The 22,636-nt window shown below is 34.4% G+C and overlaps 1 protein-coding gene across 1 annotated transcript in view; it reads right to left on the reverse strand.

Moving 5' to 3' along the window:
• Nucleotides 1-22,636, reverse strand: part of LOC306879056 (solute carrier family 12 member 5-like) — a gene marked incomplete at its 5' end in the record, with an annotated part of 97,618 nt that overhangs the window by 19,193 nt on the left and 55,789 nt on the right. Inside the window, 3 exons of the mRNA XM_079431743.1 lie at nucleotides 419-549; nucleotides 1,002-1,056; nucleotides 7,694-7,840. Coding sequence (XP_079287869.1) covers nucleotides 419-549; nucleotides 1,002-1,056; nucleotides 7,694-7,840 — 333 coding nt within the window. The remainder of the gene's footprint in view (nucleotides 1-418; nucleotides 550-1,001; nucleotides 1,057-7,693; nucleotides 7,841-22,636) is intronic.

Raw genomic sequence — 22,636 nt, forward strand, 5'->3', positions numbered from 1 at the left:
ATATCAAAATCTTGAAATCTAAATCTTAAAAAAGATTCAGTCTTGCATTTCATACAAAAAGATAAACTTAAGAATAATTTTGTACTGTAGTGCAAACATGAGCCACGTCACAAATACTGCAGTGATTTCTTACATTTGTATAAATTTTGCAAAAGAAAACAATGTGTAATGCTACTTTTTGAAGGTCATTATTTTGTAAAGTGCATTTGTTGGGTGACAATCTTCAACCTGACTTGATTTGAGACATGCATGAAGTGTTTTGGCACTAAGTGCATTTTTAATTTGACATGTAGTGCTGTGCCAGGCTAAAACTTGGTTATGAGAGCTGTGTGGAGAGAAAAAGTGACCTAAGTTTTGAGAAATGTGAGAAAGTCGTTGATTCAACACACTCATAAAGCACAGAGGTTGTTGATCTCACCAGCAGGATCTCGATGCAGCCCAGGATGTACATGGCTCCAGCGAAGGTGGTGCCCAAGTAGAAGCAGATGCCTACAGCTCCACCGAACTCAGGGCCCAGAGAGCGAGAGATCATGTAATAGGAGCCTCCAGCTGTTGATGCAAACAGAAAACCCTCTCAGGAATCTTGCATTTGAGGAAGTGACGATCTGCTGGGATATTACCGAAGCATTCTGATGTTGACGGCTCAGAAAAATAGCACTATACAACCCACAATTACAACTTCTTGTGTGTTGGAAAATATTAAGCATGCTTATAGAAAGGCTTTTTAGCACTATAGAGATAATAGCAGCTTATTGCTGACGAATAGCGGATGGGGAACCGAACCCGGCAATTTCATCTCACCTCTGCTCTCCTCCAATCAGGAGATGAGATCGAGGCGGTCATTAGGACAGGACACGCTCGGCCAATTATAAATACATAAATACAGCTTTGAGGATATTGCTGTCTGCTCATTGCTTGGAGTTATTGTTGCTACGGTGACCACTTCCTGTTGCCAAGACGACCCACATGCACATGTTAAGCTCTAGCAGGTGCTCGCTTACCTGGCACAACGCCGTTTGTGGCGATGGCACTCATGGAGATGGCAGTGAGCATCGTCTAGAAGAAAATACAAAGAAAGAGAGAAAACAAGTGGATTAGGCGAATAAGCATATTTTAAATGCATTAGATATATAATAATGCCAGGATGATACATCCATTTCTAACAACAGCAACTAACTACCAACAAAAACTTGATTATGATACTAGAAACTCATGATTTTTGAGTTTTTATACAAAATAATGACAGTTTTGTTCTCAATAGTAAAAAACAAACATTCTGATTAATGAGCAAATATGAATCTTTTAAGGGAGTCATTCAAAAAGACTGTAACAGTTTAGTTTGATGAATCCTTCACTAAATGAACTAAGAATCAACATCTGGTTCACCTACTGAAGTGTAGGTTTCATTACTTTGGCAAAAGATAGATTTCCATGAACAGGTTCTTTAAAATGAATCATTCAAAAAGACTTGCAGAAGTTATCAGTTTGAATAACTCTGATCAATCCTTTACTAAATCGGGTGGGTGGGTGGATAGATGGATAGATAGATACATAATCTTTTAAACAGCAAAGCAGGAGACTGTGAAAGCAGTAGATCTATAGTTGTGTCAGATCGCCTTGATTAAAGCAATATAGTAGAACTGAAAGTACCAGAATAAATCTGATCTCGTTTGAAACCTCCTCTGTCTCCTTAAAGGACGAGATGTCTCTTTATATTGCTGGAGATTAAAACCATCTTTAAATTGGCACCAAACTGTCTCCAGAAATGCAAATGCATTTTTTTTATAGGAAAGGGAAAGAGCTGATGCTGTCAGACTGACGCTTCTTTAGAAAGTGACATGCAACATACAGACAGAAACAAATAAGAAAAAGAGAAAAAGATTCTACTCTATATTTCTAGGTGGAAGATGAATCTGCTTTTTTTGTGTTTCTCATTATTTGCCTAAAAACACCTTTTAAACCGTGATAAAATCACTGTCACACACAAGGCGTCTCGTGGCTGATTGCTGAACTGAAAATGTGAACACATACATCATTTTTCTCCTACACAAAAACTTTAAAATGGAGAGCAAATAAAGACTTCTTATGAAGTCTCCTCCATCTCAGATGTTTCCCCTGAGAAAAACACCCCAGTAATCTCAGGAGAAACATCTGAGACAAAGTCCATGAGCTATGAAAGAGCAACCTTTGAACAATACATTCTGAGAGGATTGAAGTGTTTCAGTTCATTAGGCTTTAATCAGTGTATAATCAGCAGTTTTCTCTTTCAGACGGGTTTGATAAGACACTAATTGAGACTAAGTGTTTTATCTTGACTATAACCAAGACCCATGTAAGATCTGGTCCATTTCCACCCACCCACCGACCCACACACACACACACACACACACACACACACACACACACACACACACACACACACGTGTCCAATGGCACTTCAGAAACGCTCTTCATATCATCACAGAACTCCATATGCTAATCACATGCTGGCTGCAGCCTCTGATTGGACGATGTAGGGCACCGGCTGCTTGAACTAGTTTTCCCAGCCAATCACACCATCTGCCTTCAGCAGAGTGAGCCAATAATATGAGACAGATACTATGACAACCAACCCAAAGGCTTAGAGAAACAATTGTGAATGAATAAAATAGCCCATTTTCTGACTGATTACATATTGTGTAGCTGACATTTACTGAGAGATTGTTATTGTTTAATTCTGCAGTATTTTTTCATTCATGCTAAGTGTTCATGAAACATGAGAAGAACACACTTCTGTATAAATCACTCAATTCAGTGAAATGCAGTAATATACATAACAATGTATAACCAAAATCTACATTTCAGTCAGAATTTTGTTCTGCTTTTTACATAAATAAGGCTGATTGAGCAGTTTTTCAAAGTGTGAGGTGCACATAGACTACTGTTCAAAAGATCTTTTAACGTTTATGTTCACCAAGGCTGCATTTATTTGACCAAAAATACAGTAATAATGTCAAATATTATTATAATTTAAATTAACTGTTTTCTACGTGAATATATTGTATTGTAAAATGTGATCAAAGCTACATTTTCAGCATAATTACTCCAGTCTTCAGTGTCACATGATCTTCAGAAATCACTCTAATATGCTGATTTGTTGCTCAAGAAACATTTCTGACTATTATCAATGTTGAAAACAGTTGTGCTGCTTGATATATTTATGAAAACTGCAATACATTTTATTTTTCAGGATGAATAGAAAGTTCAAAAGAACCATATTTAATTGAAACAGGAACCTTGTGAAAATGAATTTAATACAGCTGAGCTCAGAAAACAGAAGTGCAGAATGAAGATGGAGAAGTGCATCTTCCTTTTGCGCAAATATCTGAGTGTGGAACCTCATAATGGCTATAAATGTATTCATAATTAACATTTCTCTCATTTTGGCTGCTGTTTTTTTTGAGCATTCTGGGATTGCCTTGCCTGCCTTAGAATTTGGCCAATTCTCGTTAGGTTTTGGACCGGAGCCACTGTCTCAGTGTTAAGTGTTAATTTGATTACATCTACATCTCTGGATACACAACAGTCAACTCATATTCATGCATTAATGCATTACCACGAATAATTTGATCGTTTCACGACTGTCACGATCCATAAATAACCAAAGCGCTGTCTGTCATCCGCCTGTCAATATTTCTGTGCCTGCCGACTGTTTGAAAGTGGATCAATGCTGTTGTTTGTGTCCTTTAATGATTCATTTCTGCATTTCTAACGGCTTCAGTCTGTCTTAAAGAGGCGAGCTTCTCCATCTCTGTGATGCATGAAAGAATCAGCGTTCTCTCCTCCTCTCCATCTGTTGCCACGAGAGACCGAACGCAATGAAAAACAAGTGACGGCCGCCTGGCAATGAGCTGGTAATTTCAGATGACATCGATAGCGTCTCGCTACTTCTAATTATGATGCATATATGCGCTCATTCAGAGAACGCAGGCGGATGTTGAGGTGTAGCTCGCACCACCCTGGACCGCTGTCGATTCTGCTGACGATGTGGATGGCCAGATAAATCACACACGCCGTTTCAAAGGCTGGAAGTCACCGAGATGCACCAGGCAAACGTCATCTGTAGCTTCATCTGCACATCTGCAGAAAAGTCTCTGAGGCCGTTTTAACCTCGATTTGAAGGATTCTGTAAAGCCTTCATTATCTTTGAGCGTCTCTAAAGGCTGTGGCTTTTCACATAATGTGCTTGGGTTTTAAATGAGAAAACCTCAGGGTTTAATGTATGCATTAAATTAATGCTGCTGTCAATTAAACTGCCTGTTACCTTTCATGATTTTCAACAAGTTAAGAGTGAACCTCACTAAACCGGCAACCTAGTAGCAAAAGCATTATTAAATAAAGTTAGTAAACACTTTTTGTTAACTGAATTAAAGATGAAATGGAATAAAATACATTTATTAGATTAAAAACCTAATAATAAACATGAAATTTGAAGTTGAAACAGTAAACTGAAATTAAAAAATTACAATAAAAATGCCAAAAAGGACATAAAAATTTAAAATATAAAAGTGAAAAGTAATTCAAAATATTAATAAAAGAAAGAAACTAATTACTATATTAATAATGTTTTGCAAAACAAAAATGAAGCCTAATTTTAAGACCATTAAGATGTTTTTAATTGTGACATTTTCATGAAAATGTAGCCCATTTCCACATAATTACTGTATAAATTACTGTAAAATTGTGAAAATTGTGATTAAATAATTTATAATTTTGTATTATGTTATCATGTTTTTATTGTGTGTTATTGTGTTAATTAGCTAGTATTTTTTACCTAATCAAAATAACCCAACTGCAGTTTGATTGAGATCAATTGGAATGCATAAAGAAAAACAACCCTGATTTTTGAAAATTGTTAAAAAGGAGTTATCTGTTTTTGCAAATGAACTCTTCATTTGTTGCACTGCATTTAATTGATGCTTATTAAAACACATATTGACTGACAATTAATTAGCTCATTTTGAACAATTACCACAATTAAAATGAAAATAATGATAATCTAATGAGAGTCCTCCATATAAGGAAACATGCCTAATTGTCACGAAAATAATGCTGTGCATTTTCTATATAATAGGCCTATATATCTGATCAATCTTGTTTTTTGTTCATTCAGCTATTTTTGTATTCTGTGCTCCAAACACACTTGAGGCTATGAAATCCTTCAAAACAAGGCTAAAAATGTCACTAGAGCAACTAGAGAGACACAAGAAAAGAAAGATGGCCTAAAATGACCACTGACTCTACAGGCTATGCTGGAATCAGTTTGTGCGCATGCAAAATGAGATGCTAATACTATCAAAATAAAAACTTAACAACACAAGAAAATAGTGTTTGCAATATTTTGAAATAAACACAGTCTTCTCCACTCTTGACATCAGATGTAGAGAGACTGATGCATATTTAGTGAGCACATTCTATAAGCATCATTAATACAGTAATACATGCACACAGTGTGTACTCACATACAACAGCATGCTGACCTAAAAACCAGCAGCATTTCTCTGTTTAACGATCACCTGTAGCACAACGACATATAGACGATGTGCTTTTAGCTGCAGTGTTTTTGTCTGAAAGTATCCGGATGGTTTATAAATGGATGTGTTGTGTTGTAGAGATCTCTGTTTGGCTGCATCTGTTGCGGATTAAACTACAACACACCAGAGTGACACAAGAGCTTCTAACAGCTGGAGTGGATTTCCTAATGGATCGAAACGTGGAGATGCTGCGTTCTTTATAGGGATGAAAACAAGTGCACTCAAGAGATACTCAAAGAGAAAATAAGAGGCAAGGGCTGCGTTTTTATGGGATTACTGCATAATGCACGGTATATACTGTACACTGATTACCATTTTCTTAAAATAGCATGTTCACCATGATGCATTATGTAACTATAGGCAGTAAAACCAGTATTATGACTCACAACGTTGCATGTTTAATCAAGCAAATAGTGTTCAGTTATCATTTTTGAAATAAAATGGATATATATGTATGTATAATATGATTAAATGTAGCATTACATCACTTGCTCACCAATGGATCCTCTGCAGTGAATGGGTGCCGTCAGAATCAGAGCCCAAACAGCTTATAAAAACACATCACAATAATCCACAAGTAATCCACATCACTCCAGTCCATCAGTTAACATCTAGTGAAGCCAAAAGCTGCGTGTTTGTAAGAAACAAATCCATCATTAAGACATTGTGAATGTGTGGATTGCTTGTGGATTATTGTGATGTTTTTATCAGCTGTTTGTCATTCTGACGGCACCCATTCACTGCAGAGGATCCACTGGTGAGCAAGTGATGGAAAGACACATTTCTCCAAATCTGATGAAGAAACAAACTCATTTACATCTTGGATGCACTGAGTGTGAGTAAGTTTTCAGAAAATTTTCACTTTTGGGTGAAATATTCCATTAAGAACCGCAGGTGATTTAACCTCAGTGTGGTTGTGCATATATTGGCTATTTTGATGCATCTCACTCTTTGAGAGTAGTATTGTAGTATGCTATTCCCAACTCAATCACACCATGTGTATGTATGAGAGCGAGTGAAAGAGAGATGAAGAAATAGAAAATAGTGAATTCCTGAGCTCATGATAAAAATAGCACATCCACGGCCACGGGCGCAGGAGAATCTAGGTTGCACATGCAGACATACACATGAATGAATGAATGATGCATTTATACACATCACATTAATGAGCACGTATGCTGAAGTGCATGCTTGCTCGGTGACACGTACACATGTGCAGCAGGAGGCCTGGATTCGGCTGAAACACATGCATGTTAATCAGCGGGTCTTTGAGAATGTGATGGCATGCAAATGTGGGACATGCAAATTCAAAATCAAAGGAAATTAGATGCTTGCATCAGCTGTGTGCACGTGGAAGTATGATGTCTTTATTATTCACTGTAATGTAATGATTCATAAAAGCTGAAAATATTCAGATATAAGGTGAATCTAACTAAACCTATTAAGAACAATGCAACCCAGCATCAAATGTATTAATGTGACTGTTAACTAAAATTAAAACTATTAAAAAATGTTTCATAATTCACATAAACCTGAAATAAAATAGAAATATAAATATTAGATGATGAACTGAAAAATAAATATGTAAACAAACCAAAACTCCAAAATAAGATTAAGTTGAAGTACTAAACACTGAAATATAATTAAAAATTACTAACTACAATTACTAACTAATACTGAAAAAAACCATAAAACTATTTAGAAAACCATTTAGAAATATTAAAAAACTAATAAAAACTACAAATTGGCGCATAAAACAATTATTATGCATAGAAATTTGTATCGTATGAAATAAGTTTAAATTGAAATTACTAACTGAAAACTAAAACTGGAAAAAAATGTAAATTTAGAAATTTAATTTTTTTTAGGAAAAAACAAACAAAACAAAAACTAATAAAAATGACAAAAATTGCCACACATTAAACCAAAATTTAAATTAAAACTAAAAGCTAATTAAAATTATGAATAAAAATGAATAACTAATTCCTATATTAATTATGATTTGCAAAACAAAAATTAACCTTAATTGTAATACCATTAAGATGCTTCAAATTGTGACAATTTCATCAAATTTAAGTCCATTTTCATCTCAGATGTCTATTGCATGATGTGTGACTGACCGTGGAGCAGCACATGAGCACGATGATGAAGGCCTCAATGACGCCGCCGATGCCCACCATCCAGGTCATCCTGAGAAACAGAATCACACCCAGGATGTTCTGCAGGCAGGGCAGGTAGACACCCATCAGCGTTCCCATCCGCGGAGCCTGTCGAGACACACACATACACACACACACACACACACACAGAGTGTTAGTACAACATCAATACCTGATTAGGTCTGTTCTGCTGATCAGGTTCATGTTTTCATTTCGTTGTTCAGCAAACATAACACATGTTCTGTTCTCTCAACTGTAAAAACAATAATGCAACTGTTGATGTTCTGATAAACAGAGAGAGAATCCATGGAAACCTGGAAATATTACGTCATATTAAACTTGATTTCCAAGGATAATTAATATTACAGTTGTTCTCGATTGCTAACACACTATAACTGATTCATTTTACCCAGTTTTCCAAACCATTCATACTGTTCTTGAAACAAAGACACGTTTCTTAAAACCTTTAACACATTTCACCTGTTTTTCTGGATTGCTAACACACTATAACTGATTCATTTTACCCAGTTTTCCAAACCATTCATACAGTTCTCAAAACAAAGACACGTTTTTCAAAACTTTTAACACATTTCACCTGTTTGCACACACGTTCCAATTTGCTGTTTTCTGCAAAACCTTACACAAAAACGCCATCATTTTGCACAGGTTTAACCATGTTCACATTCAGAAAACACAAACACACAATATAATTAACTCAAGCATTAAAAAATGAACTCAAACAGCACACATTTATTCCTGTGTGAACATTAAGTAGCAAAACTGATGACACACAGGTCAGAATCTCAGGATGATATGAACAAGAGCACAAGTGATTATGTGTTTTGGAAAATTAATCCTGGTAGTGGGAGACAAAGAGGAATAGGAGGAGAAAAGAGAAATGAAGGGGATGAGGTCAAAGGTTATTTGTTCCTGATGAAATACAAAACACTATAGTTGACCATGTTCTTCTGCATGGACTGACCATGAGGGAAGTTGGCCTACAGGCTCATCTACAAGGATTCAATACTACGGACACATACAATATAGTTACAGTACATAGCAGCAGCACTTCAGATGAGAAAAAGTTCATTATTCTATGTACAGTATGATGTACACCCTCAAACTCATTACTGTTGAATTGATTTGTAGCCAAGTAGTCCTTACATGTAAACTGCCATAACAAATACTGTACTACCAATACTGTAATGCAATTTGGCTGAAGATGCTGAATGAACGAATGAATGAATGCATTTTTATTTACAGTAACTGACAGAATATTCCAGTGTGTGTTTACTGTATATTTAGTTGTTTAATCTTTGAACTTTTCTCTTCTAGTGCTTTTCATCTACTGTAAGATATCTTTACAGTCATGTAATGAAACTAAACTTTTCTTAAAGTTTATTGCTGAATTTTACTGTATCTGCACCCCTTTATTTATGCCGTATACTGTAACAGTCATTGACTAGCAAAAGGATTCCTGTTTCCTAAAAGGAGGTTTTTGTAACAGTGTTTTGAATTGATCTCACAAGTGTTCTCTAGACAGGAAAGTAGTCTGAGTATTTGACAGGTTTGTGTATCATCTGAGGCCAAAGATTAGATTCTGACAAAAGAGAACATGCTTTTGACTAAACTATTTGATTTTGACCTGGAAGTTTGAAGTTTGCACAAGTTGGTGTGTAATTTTGAGATTGTGTTTATAGTTGTGAGAAAATGGTGAATTGTTTCATGAATTGTGTTAGCAATCGAGAAAAACTGTAATGCATAACAATAAATAAGAAGTCATATAAGAAGTCATTGAAATGTATACAGTCTGAATAGATCTTATTTTGTGCTCAGCTCTAAAAGATTTAATGGGCTCTTTTCAAGTGTAATCTCAATAAAATGATTTTTAAAAACCCTTGTCCTGTGGTTCCAAATTATGGAAATGGGAAGTCATTGTTCAAGAGGTCTGAACACTGTAAATCTTCTGTGCTCCAGACACGAATGCGATTGTGTGCTGTTACTTTACTGAGTCATTAGACGTGCTTTTCACCTGCTGGACAATAAAACAGGGAAGCAGAGTCATTCCTAAAAACAGAATATTACAGAGATTTTTAACCTGAGATTAAGAACACCCTAACAACCACTCAGAACATCCTAGCAACCACCCAGATCACCCTAGCGACTATTCAGAACACCCTAGTAACCACTCATAACACCCTAGCAACTATTCAGACCACCTTAACAACCACTTAGAACATCATAGTATCCACTCAGAACACCCTAGCAACAATTTAGAACACCCTATTAACCACCCAGAACACCCTAGCAACTATTCAGAACACCATAGTAACCACTCATAACACCCTAGCAACTATTAAGAACTCCATAACAACTGCTCAGAACATCCTAGTAACCACCCAGAACACCCTAGCAACTATTTAGAACACCCTATCCACCACCCAGAGCACCCTAGCAACCACCTAGAACACCCTAGCAACTATATAGTACAGCTTAACAACCACTCAGAACACCCTATCAACCACCCAGAACGCCCTAGCAACTATTCAGAACACCTTAACAACCACTCAGAACATCACAGTAACCACTCAGAACACCCTAGCAACTATTCAGAACACTAGAGTAACCACTCATAACACCCTAGCAACTATTCAGAACTCCTTAACAACAGCTCAGAACATCATAGTAACCACTCAGAACACCCTAGCAACTATTTAGAACATCATATCCACCACCCAGAGCACCCTAGCAACCACCTAGAACACCCTAGCAACTATATAGTACACCTTAACAACCACTCAGAACACCCTATCAACCACCCAGAACGCCATAGCAACTATTCCGAACACCCTAGTAACCACTCATAACACTCTAGCAACTATTCAGAACACCTTAACAACCACTCAGAACATCACAGTAACCACTCAGAACACCCTAGCAACTATTCAGAACACTAGAGTAACCACTCATAACACCCTAGTAACTATTCAGAACTCCTTAACAACAGCTCAGAACATCCTAGTAACCACTCATAACACCCTAGCAACTATTCAGAACTCCTTAACAACAGCTCAGAACATCCTAGTAACCACTCAGAACACCCTAGTAACTATTTAGAACACCATATCCACCACCCAGAGCACCTTAGCAACCACCTAGAACACCCTAGCAACTATATAGTACACCTTAACAACCACTCAGAACACCCTATCAACCACCCAGAACGCCCTAGCAACTATTCAGAACACCCTAGTAACCACTCATAACACTCTAGCAACTATTCAGAACACCTTAACAACCACTCAGAACATCACAGTAACCACTCAGAACACCCTAGCAACTATTCAGAACACCCTAGCAACCACCTAGAACAAACTAGCAACTATTCAGAACACCCTAGTAACCACTCATAACACCCTAGCAACTATTCAGAACTCCTTAACAACAGCTCAGAACATCCTAGTAACCACTCAGAACCAAGGTTATTTTCGTAAACGAAAACTAAAACTAAGACGAAAACGATTGATGAAAAAACAATTTCGTAAACTGAAATAAAATAAAAATGTCAAAATATTTGAAAAACCACAACGAAACGAAACTAACAACAGTTATTGAAAAACTAACTGAAATAAAATAATAATTAACAAAAATAAATAATCGTTTTCGTAATCATTACGTTCTCTCACCCCTTGGCTGAAAAATATATGAGCTGTGTGGCGGTTTAGGGAAATACCTGTAAATGGCGCATCTCTGACGGAGAGATGCAAAGCAAGTCCTGCACGGGTCCTGTTTGATAAACGTGCACCAGCAGTACTTAACAGAACACCCGACCCGTTATCCCACAGCAGCACTCATTTATTTCTGTAGTTTACCAGACCAGAACCGTTTGACATAAAGACCAAGAGTCGCGACCCGAACCGGACCCGCATTAATCTACAACATCAGGCAGGCAAACATATTTATCTTCTCATCTAATACAAGCAATCAAACCAACATTAGGCAAGTTGGTGCTTTGAAGAAAAACAGACAAGCAACATGATAATTAACAGAAGAAAAAAAAAAAGATGAGAACGCACCTTTCTGTAAACAATACAAAGCTTGTCCTAGCATCTTGTGATCACTGCCAAACTTTCGAACAAATAAATATGCATAGGCTAAATCACATCATACACACGCTTATAATTCTTCATAAATAAAGAAAATAACATATTCAAATGTGAGCCTTTAAATAGGCCTACGATTGCAGTTATTATTGAATTTCATTAGTCCCACACAGTTATGATTTATGCGCGGATGTTCACGGAAAAGTGCGCAAGACAAGACACTTACAATATCACGATTATGGTTAAATAAGAAAAAATACATATAACCAAATTAGGCTACGTTTATTTTCATATGAAATAATTCAACACACCATTAGAGGTGACATTAAGCGCAACTTTTTATGATTTATGTAGTAAAAAGGCTTACTTCCTTTGGTGTATATACTTTTACCGTCTATCAATCTCAGCATGGGTTCATTTTGTCACTAAAACGTTTTCCTTACTCAAGGTTCAATTATGCTAAGTCTTTCTTTGGCCTTCGCTCTGGAAGTGAAAACTTTCATTAAAACTGAAACTAAACTATATAAAAACTAAATAAAAATGTGTTCACAAAATACAAACTAAACCAAAACTAACAAAAGTATTAGTGAAACTAATAAAACTAAACTGAATTTCTTAGCAAATTTGAAAACAAATTTAAAAATTCAAAACTATAATAACCTTGCTCAGAACTCCCTAGCAACTATTTAGAACACCCTATCCACCACCCAGAGCACCCTAGCAACTATTCAGAACACCCTAGTAACCACTCATAACACCCTAGCAACTATTCAGAACACCTTAACAACCACTCAGAACATCACAGTAACCACTCATAACACCCTAGCAACTATTCAGAACACCTTAACAACCACTCAGAACATCACAGTAACCACTCAGAACACCCTAGCAACTATTTAGAACACCCTAGCATCCATGCAGAATGCTTGCATCATGGCTGCGAGTTTTGCATGAGCAAACATCACTCACATTTAATTCCAAAAAAAGTAAATATCCAATTATTTTTATATGATATTTTGCAACATCTTAATGAGTCACACACTGAAAAAGCAGCAGAGCAGATTAAACCCTGTGATCAACACCACTGTAAATCATGACCCTCCTCTTCGCCAATAAACAGCTCACTCTCATTGTGTTTGCTGCTTGCTTCAAGGGCTTTCAAAGATCAGTAAGAGCCAATGTGATATTCAGAGAGAAAGTGAGTGTGTGTGTTTGGTTAGTAATTACTAACGCACAGTGAGTAAAGGTCTGATAAATGGTGAGTGTGTGTGACCAACCACACAACATCTAAAAACACTCAAATACGTCCCGTCCCCATTCAAGGACGTCGCCAATAAAATGCAATTATCCCAGTGACCAAAAAAGGTCAGACAGGCAAAGTCAGCTCACCAGGCTGGACGGACCCACAGCGGATGACAGCGCTGTAAGGTACAGGACAACCACACATACACACACACACACACACACACACACACACACACAAGGGCTGGTGAAAGCACTTTTCAATTCACACAGTTGATTAAATGTGATCTAATGGGTATTTGAGTGAATCCCACGTGACTCTTTGGAGTTCAGACCTGAAAACATGCACTGAATAACTGAACAGTGTTCACAAACTCACTGTACTGTAGCTACCAGAAGAACGGTGTGTGACAAGGCTTTTACATTTTTTAAAGGAAATATTGAGTGTTACTGTGTGAGGCTGTTGATATGTGGTCGCTAAGGTGCTCTGAGTGGTTGCTTGGTGGTTTTTGGTCCCTAAATGACTCCGATCCCTTCTTCAAGCGTGTGTCTGTGGGATTTTTTGCTGCGGTTTGATCGTCCAGCTGATAAAAATCATTAGTCTGAAGGCAAAATTACATAAAAAGTCCATGCATGCATTATTCAAAAATAACATTATACTTTATTCTTAACAATAGCCACAGTAAAATTGAATAGAAAAATTTTGAAAAAAATCCATGGGAAAAACTGAGTGAAAAACTGTAAAAATAAATAAATAAAGTTAAAGTAATTATCTAATAAATTGTATTAAGATACATAAAATATGATTTACACAAATAAGCAATAAATTAATAAATTTGATTAAAATAAATAAATAAATTACTTACATAAATAAAAATGTTCAAAATACAAAAAAGGAAAATAAATATTGATTCAGTGATTAAAGCACAATTAAATAAAATGTATTTAATTATTTAAATAAACAAACAAATGCATTTAAATTAATAAATTGATAAAAATTAATGAATAAAATGTGATTTAAGTAAATAATAAATACATCTAACAGTACAATACTATTGTGAGTAGAACCAAACAATGATGTAACACAATATAAACTAAATTTTATTCTACATATTTATAATATTAATTTTCACAGTATTAATTAAGTCTTTTACACATGAAAATATATAGCTGCCTTTTAAATTGATCATAATTGGGGGTTGATGGCATCTAAAAGATTAAATAAAACCTGATATAGCTTATTGCATTTGTAAAATAATAAATCAATAAATCAATAAGTAAATAAACATAATTATTTATAATCATAAGAAAACACACACACACACACACACACACACACACACACAGAGAGTTATTGCAGCAAGTAATATAGAACATTAGCATTAACTATCAAAAAAGTACCTCTTTTTGAACATGTTAATCTTGGAAGATCTTTAAAGTACCATGAAAATACAGATATATGGACATCCAACTGAGCACACAAGTGTTTATATCTGCTATTTTATAGAGTCTTTGAATATGACTCATCCAATCGGAATCTACAGCCAGAAAAATATGTTTTATATAAATTAGATTAAATTAGAGTTAATTACAGTAATTGTTGTTAACCATTATATTTGGTAGACAATCTGACATGCTGAAAGGAGCAAAGACAATGAGAACCGCAGAGAGAGAAGATGCTTCCCTCCGGCATATTTTTAACCTTCATTACAGACTGAGAATAGGGCCCTTTTCAGATGGGAAACACACACACACACACACACACACACACACACACACACACACACACACACCAGAACAAGTCATCCGTAGGCTTGAAGCAACAGCAGATGGCAAACTGGGAAACAAGACTTTTAATTTAATTAACCTGAAATAAATAAGAAGACCTGAATAATGCATGCCATTAAATTCAATATTAGCCATGCAAATGCGCAATTCTGTGTGAGATAATTTGATTTCTGAAGCAAGGATTCATTTCAGCATTAATGTAATTTAATATAATGTGGCTTTATGCATCACATCAAAACAACGGCAATAATTACATACTGCGATAAAATTAAAAATTATACTGTTTATGAAATCTGTATAACATATACTAAAATAATTGTTAAATAATTTGTAATAATTAAAATTAATGTATTTTATTAATTCATAATTTAATGTATTAAATGATAGAAATTAAATAAATAATAATTACATGAACCATTAAATAATAATAATAAATATCATAATAATAATATTTTTTTCATAAATAATAGTAACTTTATAATGCATTTTAACACTTGCATAAAGTTATATATTTAAAGAACATAATGCATAATTCATTTATAGAGTTCTGATGCATTATATATTTTAAAGATATTAACCATGGATAAGTATGTATTATATTTAGTGCTGTCAATCGATTAAAAAAATTAACTAATTAATCACACATTGTTTCTAAAATTAATCATGATTAATCACGCTTAACCCCACCTAACATTAAAGTTTTTAAATAAACAATCTTCAAATGTACAATGTACAAACAACATAAAGACAGTATATTTTTTATATTTCTTTAATGGTATCTTTTTCATGATTGCAGGCCAGCATCACTGATATCAATACTACTGATGTCTCTATAAAAAAACTTTTTGCCCCCTGAATATTTAACCATTGACTGTAGCCATTCAGCATTACAGTATAATTGAGAGCTATCAATTTTAACATTTATTAGACTTAACGTCTAATTTAAGTTAACTTAAAACAATCTTCACATGAACCCATTATAATAAATGACATATTTAGCTAGCTGTGCCCTTCAGCAGAAATATACAGAAAATTAATACTTACCAAACACTAAATTCTAAATTAAATATAGATGAACCCTTAAAACTATAAAAGTTATTGATTTCCTCTTTTTTCTTTTGTTCTTGGATTAATAGACATCACAGCAGCTGGTTATTAACTTATTTGCCTGCTATTGCTTTAAAAGCTGCTGCTGCTGAAGGTGATGGGGATCTGACATGCATCTTATTTTCTCACAAATCTCTTTACATTTTCTGACTCACTTCAGGTCTGAAAGTCTCAACTAATGAGCGGATGAGTTGAATTGGGTATTTTAGATGAGGGAGACAGTGCTGGGGTGCCTCAGGACAGTTTTTAAAACCATTTCAGAGACATGTACTTAAATGTGACGCATATATAACATAGGCTATTGCATGCATGCACACAGTTTAAGGCAGCTTTAATCGCCTTTTTGGTAACTTCATGCCTTAACTGACGGCATAACTACGACATTGCATGCACGTAGTTTCTTTCGGTTGTATGATATGAAATGATATAGGCTACAGCGCACGCCGGCACCTTTGTGCGTGTATTTGAAGAGTGCGCGCTAGAGCACAGTATCTTTTACGCGCTTGTTTGACTCGCGTCTGGCGTGGAGGCGACGTATAGAGCACGTGTCTGAAACTTCTCCCGTTTGATGTGGTCAAAGACATTCTGCATCTAAATAAACGCAATCCTTTGCAAGAAAAAAAGAGACAGAGGCAGCAGTTGCGAATGGGGTGTCCAACCCTAGCCCCGCCCCTGCGTTAATTGCATTAAATATTTTTAACGCGTTAATCTGAAAATAATTGATAGCATGCGTTAACGCGCTAATTTTGACACCACTAATTATATTACATCATAAAAGTGGTTACAGGTACTTAGGAGAGCAAAACTGATTATAAGGAATTATGAATATCTTTACAAAATGTTACATACACAGGTTTCATATAAAGTGCTACTAAACTAAGTTTTAGTAATCTACACCAAAGGCAAACAGAAAACACTGATGTCTTCCACAGTCAGTTATGATTCATTTGGTTACTGTTCTCAGACAGACTCCGATCAATATCCACAGACACTTGAACAAACTACAAATCAAAGCGACTACGGTTTGAAGCACATCTCTGGACCAGTGAGACTCAGAAGGAAACTCGAAAACTCTAACTCGGCCCCATGAGGTTCGTTACCACCACAATAACGTAACCATTTATAACATATCGGGACGCCACTCGCTATGTGTCGGCCGAGCATTAAGCATTTATACTTTTGTTTTTGCCTTTAAAAACTATTTTAAATGCATACCTCATCTTAGTGTGTAGTACTACAGGCAAAGAGCTGGCAACTTCTAAACTACTTCCCTTCTCCTAAACTTTGAGAAAACATAAGACATTTTATTTTTTGGATTTAACATCAATTCAAATAAATTATTATTATTTAGCATCTTCAAGCTATATATTCAAGACAAAAACTACTGTAGTACTGTAATAAATTTGTCCAAAATGATTATTAACATGGTATGTTTGGGTATTTTGTTATAACTTGCAAATGTTGCCCATACTGTCCAAAATCTGTTCTTATTTTCTTATTCTTTTAAAGATTTTATAATATTTCAGTTAATGTTTGTTTTTATTTTAGGTAATGATTTTGGGTAAGTTACAAAAAAAAAAGTAATCCACTACAAATGAATTATTACTTCTTTAAAATTGTAATTACATTACTGATTACTGCATTTAAAAAGTAATCCGATTACTAATTACTTTACTTTCAAGTTACTTTCAAGTTTACTTTACTTTTCAAGTTATCAAACCTAAAAAATACACTACAAAGAGAAACTCATAGTTCTCTTATTAATTTCATATTGACTGAAAAAAATACATAAGTAGGCCTATTATTTGTATACCCTGATTCATTCCCAATATCAAAAAAACTTTTTTCTTTTCTTTTTTTTTTTTTAAATAAAGAAAACAAATAGGGTGTGCTTTCTGCATTCTCAGTCTCCGTGAATATCTTCCTGAAACGAGTCACAAAAATGACAGAAAATGACATGAAATACAGAATATCTAAAGAAAGCTGACGCGGTTTAATCCAGCAGCTGATCTCATTCTGACAAGTCATTTATTTTTTACTTTATTGGTGTTACGGTGACATAAACTTGCACACATTCACTTGTTGAATTTTTCCCAAACTATAATGCCAGATTCAAATTGCATTTCATTGCATCTAAATGTTTTAGCTGGCATTTTCCGGTGATTTTTTAAAGGGCATACTGACACGCAAAACATGATTTTTACTTCATTTCTTTTTTTTTAAACACTGCATTTGTAACTTAAGTAACGTAATTTTATTTACATAAGTAACTGTAATCAAATTACATGCAACTCATTACTTTACTGCAGGAAAAGTAATTAGATTACAGTAACGCTTTATACCCAATTCTGATAATAACCATGGCCTGTACTTCTTTATCTTAAAGAAGTTCCTTTAAGATTTAGTCATTTTGTTTTGAGTTTTTGGCTTTTTTATTTAGCTTTTGTTTTTTAAAAATATGTCTTGGTTTTATTAAGTTTTAGTTAATTTTGTAATAGTTATTTTAGTCCTTTAACTTAAACTAAATGAGAAATGTTGCCTTGATTTTGATATTTTTTTATATTTCAGTTATCAATTTTGTTTTAGTTTTAGTTGTCGATAATAACCATAACCTGTACTTCTTTATCTTAAAGAAGTCCCTTGAAGATTTTTAAGTTTTTAAAGATTTTTTAAGATAAGATTTTTAAGAGTTTTGAGTTTTTGGCTTTTTTTAAGTATTTTAAGTAACTTTTTTTAACGGATTCAGTTTTCGATAAAACTAATCACCCTGTCCTGTAGCTGTTCATCTTAAAGGAGTCCCTCATTCCTCCACATGAGGTCCAGCCCCTCCAAACCCACGAGCAGCACTCGTCCTGAACGCCACAGTGAATCCAGGCGGAGGAAAGCGGATCTTCTTTGTCATTTTGACATCCTTCTGCTTATGCTAATGTGCGGCACCTCTTGCCTGATGTCAGATGAATACTAATCAGATTTACTGTCTGTGCCCCCTGCAGTGTTTGCCTGCACTCGCATCTCAATAATGTCTCTCGCAATCGTTTTTCCAGCTTTTGACTTGATGACAGTGAAATAATTATTTCTGCATATTTATTCATTCCATGACAGAATTTGCATAAAACTGGACACCCAGATCCAGAGCCACACTGCCAGAACCAGAACTCAAATGAGCTTAAATCAAATTCAAATGTTATTTGTCTCTCTCTCTCTCTCTCTCTCTCTCTCACACACACAAAATGTTTTTTGACCTTCCATGCATCGAAAAAAAAATTACATAAAAATAACACTGAAAAATAAAATTGAAATAAATGTACACAAACCAGAACAGAAATAACAGATTAACATAAATTAGAAATACAATTGACTACACAATGTAAAAACACACTTTACATATGGTATATAATTTAATATAAAAATTATATAGATATAGGCCTATATAGTGTATAAACGTATGCAACAGTGTGTTACTATTTATCAAATATTTATGTTCATATTTCTGAAAATATTCATTATGCAGTGACTATGTTAATATTAGTAAATATTTATTAGTACATTCATATTTATTAAAACAATTATTATGTAGTATGTTACAGTATGCTAATACATAGTAAGTATTTTTATTATATTCATATTTATTAAAACATTTATTAGCATGTAACAGTATCTTAATTGTTAATATGATTATAAAATATTGCTTTACTATTAAATTTGGATTTGTTAAGGTTAGCATCACTATTACTGTTGCTTATGGAAAATATTGAAAACAGAATATAAAACGGGCAAAAAAAGGCACAATATGATAGATTTGAGATTTTGAGTTGGATCTTTGCAACCTGCCACCTAGCAACCATTCAGAACACCTTAGCAACCACATCAATGCTCTGCCAAATCATTTGAGTTTACGTTCAGGAAATGTAATATTTCATATTACATATATTAGAGTGCTTTCTTTTGCTATATGAGAACTGAAATGAAAGACAATGATGTGCAGAAAGGCCAAGGCTGCTCATATATAAGTTTCATTCATAAAATGTGTGTTAAGGTAAGATTACGCCTCACTTCTCACAATAACAATACAGCTGTGCTCCTGAAAGCATGTTCCACTCCATTCGCTGCCTCAGCATCCATGAATAACAGCAAAACACAATTAAGAGATACTAAACCTCCTCTCTCATCCACTTTCATTGCATCGCTCTAATTATGAGAGGAGTGAGTGAGACGTGTCCAATCAGCAATTAGGAATAAAAACATGCTGTCGCCACAGAAACACTGGCTGAGCTGAGCTGGAGTTTGCGGTCGAGATTTAATATCAGACAGATAATTAACGAAACAAGATACAGACACAGACTTCCAGACGCTCCCAAACATCTCCTGAAATTACTGTATATAATTATCAGCTGAGCAGCTAAAAAAACAATCACAGCAGTACTGAAAATTACATTATATTAAATGACATATGCAAGAATTAATTATTTAATAATATAAAAATGATACAGAACGTAATAAGACACAACAACATTAAATATTATTTCATACATAATTAAATATTTTATATAATAATAATAATCAGTTTTCATTTAAATGTAAAATTTTAGTAATTTGGTCGTTTGTTTTTGTTATTTTTAAAAAATAATAATAAAATATCAGTTCATATATATATATAATAATGAATTAAATATATACTATAATATACACTATACTATGCCTTTTAGCAAAAGTCTATTAAACTGTAGCAGTTATTTTATTATCACTGATATGCTATTATAATTTTTGTTTATATTTATATTATTTTACTTTGATATTTTCTGTTTTCATTTAAATTGAAAGTTTTTTTTATAATAATAAAATTCATATATAATATAATATAATATAATATAATATGATATAATAGAATAGAATAGAGTAGAATATAATATAATATAATATAATATAATATAATAGAGTAGAATAGAATAGAATAGAATAGAATAGAATAGAATAGAATAGAATAGAATAGAATATTTGACTAAATATTTTTGCATTCCTTTAATGTTTTTTTTTTTTGGTGAGCAATTGTTTTTCAAAAGATTTCTTTCGGCTTTTCTCCTTACCAACTTCTTGTCCTGTTAACCTGTAGGACAGAAGGAAACGCCTAATTTTGTTGAATGAAAGCCCTGCTGGGGATAGACCTCAACATGAACACTAACCTTAACAGAAGTCAATAAAGGAAAGTTTTTTCTCATTAAAAGTTTGAGGTTGTGTTCATTTGAACTGCAGGAACACATTTAGCCACTGAACTCCAACAGGAACGCCATAAACCCAAAGGAAACCTGCCGTTCCCACTGCAGTCTGAAAAGACGAGCCTTTAAATCGGCACATTTAAACCTCGGAGAATGATGAGAATATAAATGAAGCGCTCTTCTCCTCCTGATGATTACAGCACAATCCTGTGACAGCCTCTGGAAGTTTAGACCCACACAATACAGTCATTTATCCACCAAACAGAAGAAAATATCAGTCTTTTTTGTATTATTAGTATTGGTTGCTAAAGCAAGTGATTGGATGCATGATTTTCACATGATGGAATATATATAATGGAAGATAATAATATATATGATGGAAGAACCCTAGATATGTATCTTCAGACTCTTTTGACTTGAGCCAGTAAGAAAGATCTGGCAACCAACCAGGACAACATAGAATCTGGACAGAAAAGCATATAGACAACCAACCAGAATGCCTTAGCAACCACATAGCAACACCCTGGCATCCAATCACAGCATCTTTAGTATGTGACTTCCACTAGTACAACAACCACCTAGTAATGCCAACAAAAGTGTTATTTCTTATTTATATGCTGTTGCAGGATTATAGCTTTTATTTTTATAATTTCAGGTTTTATTTTAATGTTAGGTTAAGTTTTTGTAATTTTGTTATGTGTTGTCATTTTTATTAATTTGTGAAAATATTTCTCTAATTCATTTTTAGTCATTTTAGAGCTTCGAACTTATTACCAAGGCAACATTTCTCATTTCTGTTTGTTTTATTTTTTCACATAATATTTATATATTTTTTTATTTTATTTATTTTTAACAAAAATAATTTTGAATGGCAATGGCAACACCCTAGCACTATGGCAGCATGTTTTTTTTTTCCATAATATTTATATTTTATTTCATATTAATTTCAGTTAACAACAACAAAAAAGATTTTTAATTGCTTCAGTTTTATTTAACAACAACATCACTGCTAGCAAACATCCTGAATACCTTAGCAACCACATAGCAACACCCTGGCAACACCGTAGCATCATGACAGTACATTTTGCACAGCGTTGCATAGTTTTGCATATTCATATATGCTATTTACATTATCAACACAATATTAACATGTTACGCCAAGGTACTTTAAAGAACACCATGATGTTACCACAGTAGGCTACTTTAGTTGTATGAGATGTTTATCTGGGATATTTCAGTATCTGGCAGGCTTAGGGTGTTTGTCATTTAGTCAAAAGTGTGGCATCGACACCATGCGGGCTGAAATGAGCTCTCATTATGGAAGCTGCGGTGGCGTGTCGAGCGAGTGTGAACGTCTTTATCAACAGTGTTTGGCAGCGGTCACTCTTCAGCAGCCAGAAGACTCCATCACACTCTAGCTGGAGTAGGTGCCTAATCAGACCTCGCTCGTC

The sequence above is a fragment of the Barbus barbus genome (genome assembly GCF_936440315.1).
Source record: "Barbus barbus genome assembly, chromosome: 13".
Lineage (NCBI taxonomy): Eukaryota > Metazoa > Chordata > Actinopteri > Cypriniformes > Cyprinidae > Barbus > Barbus barbus.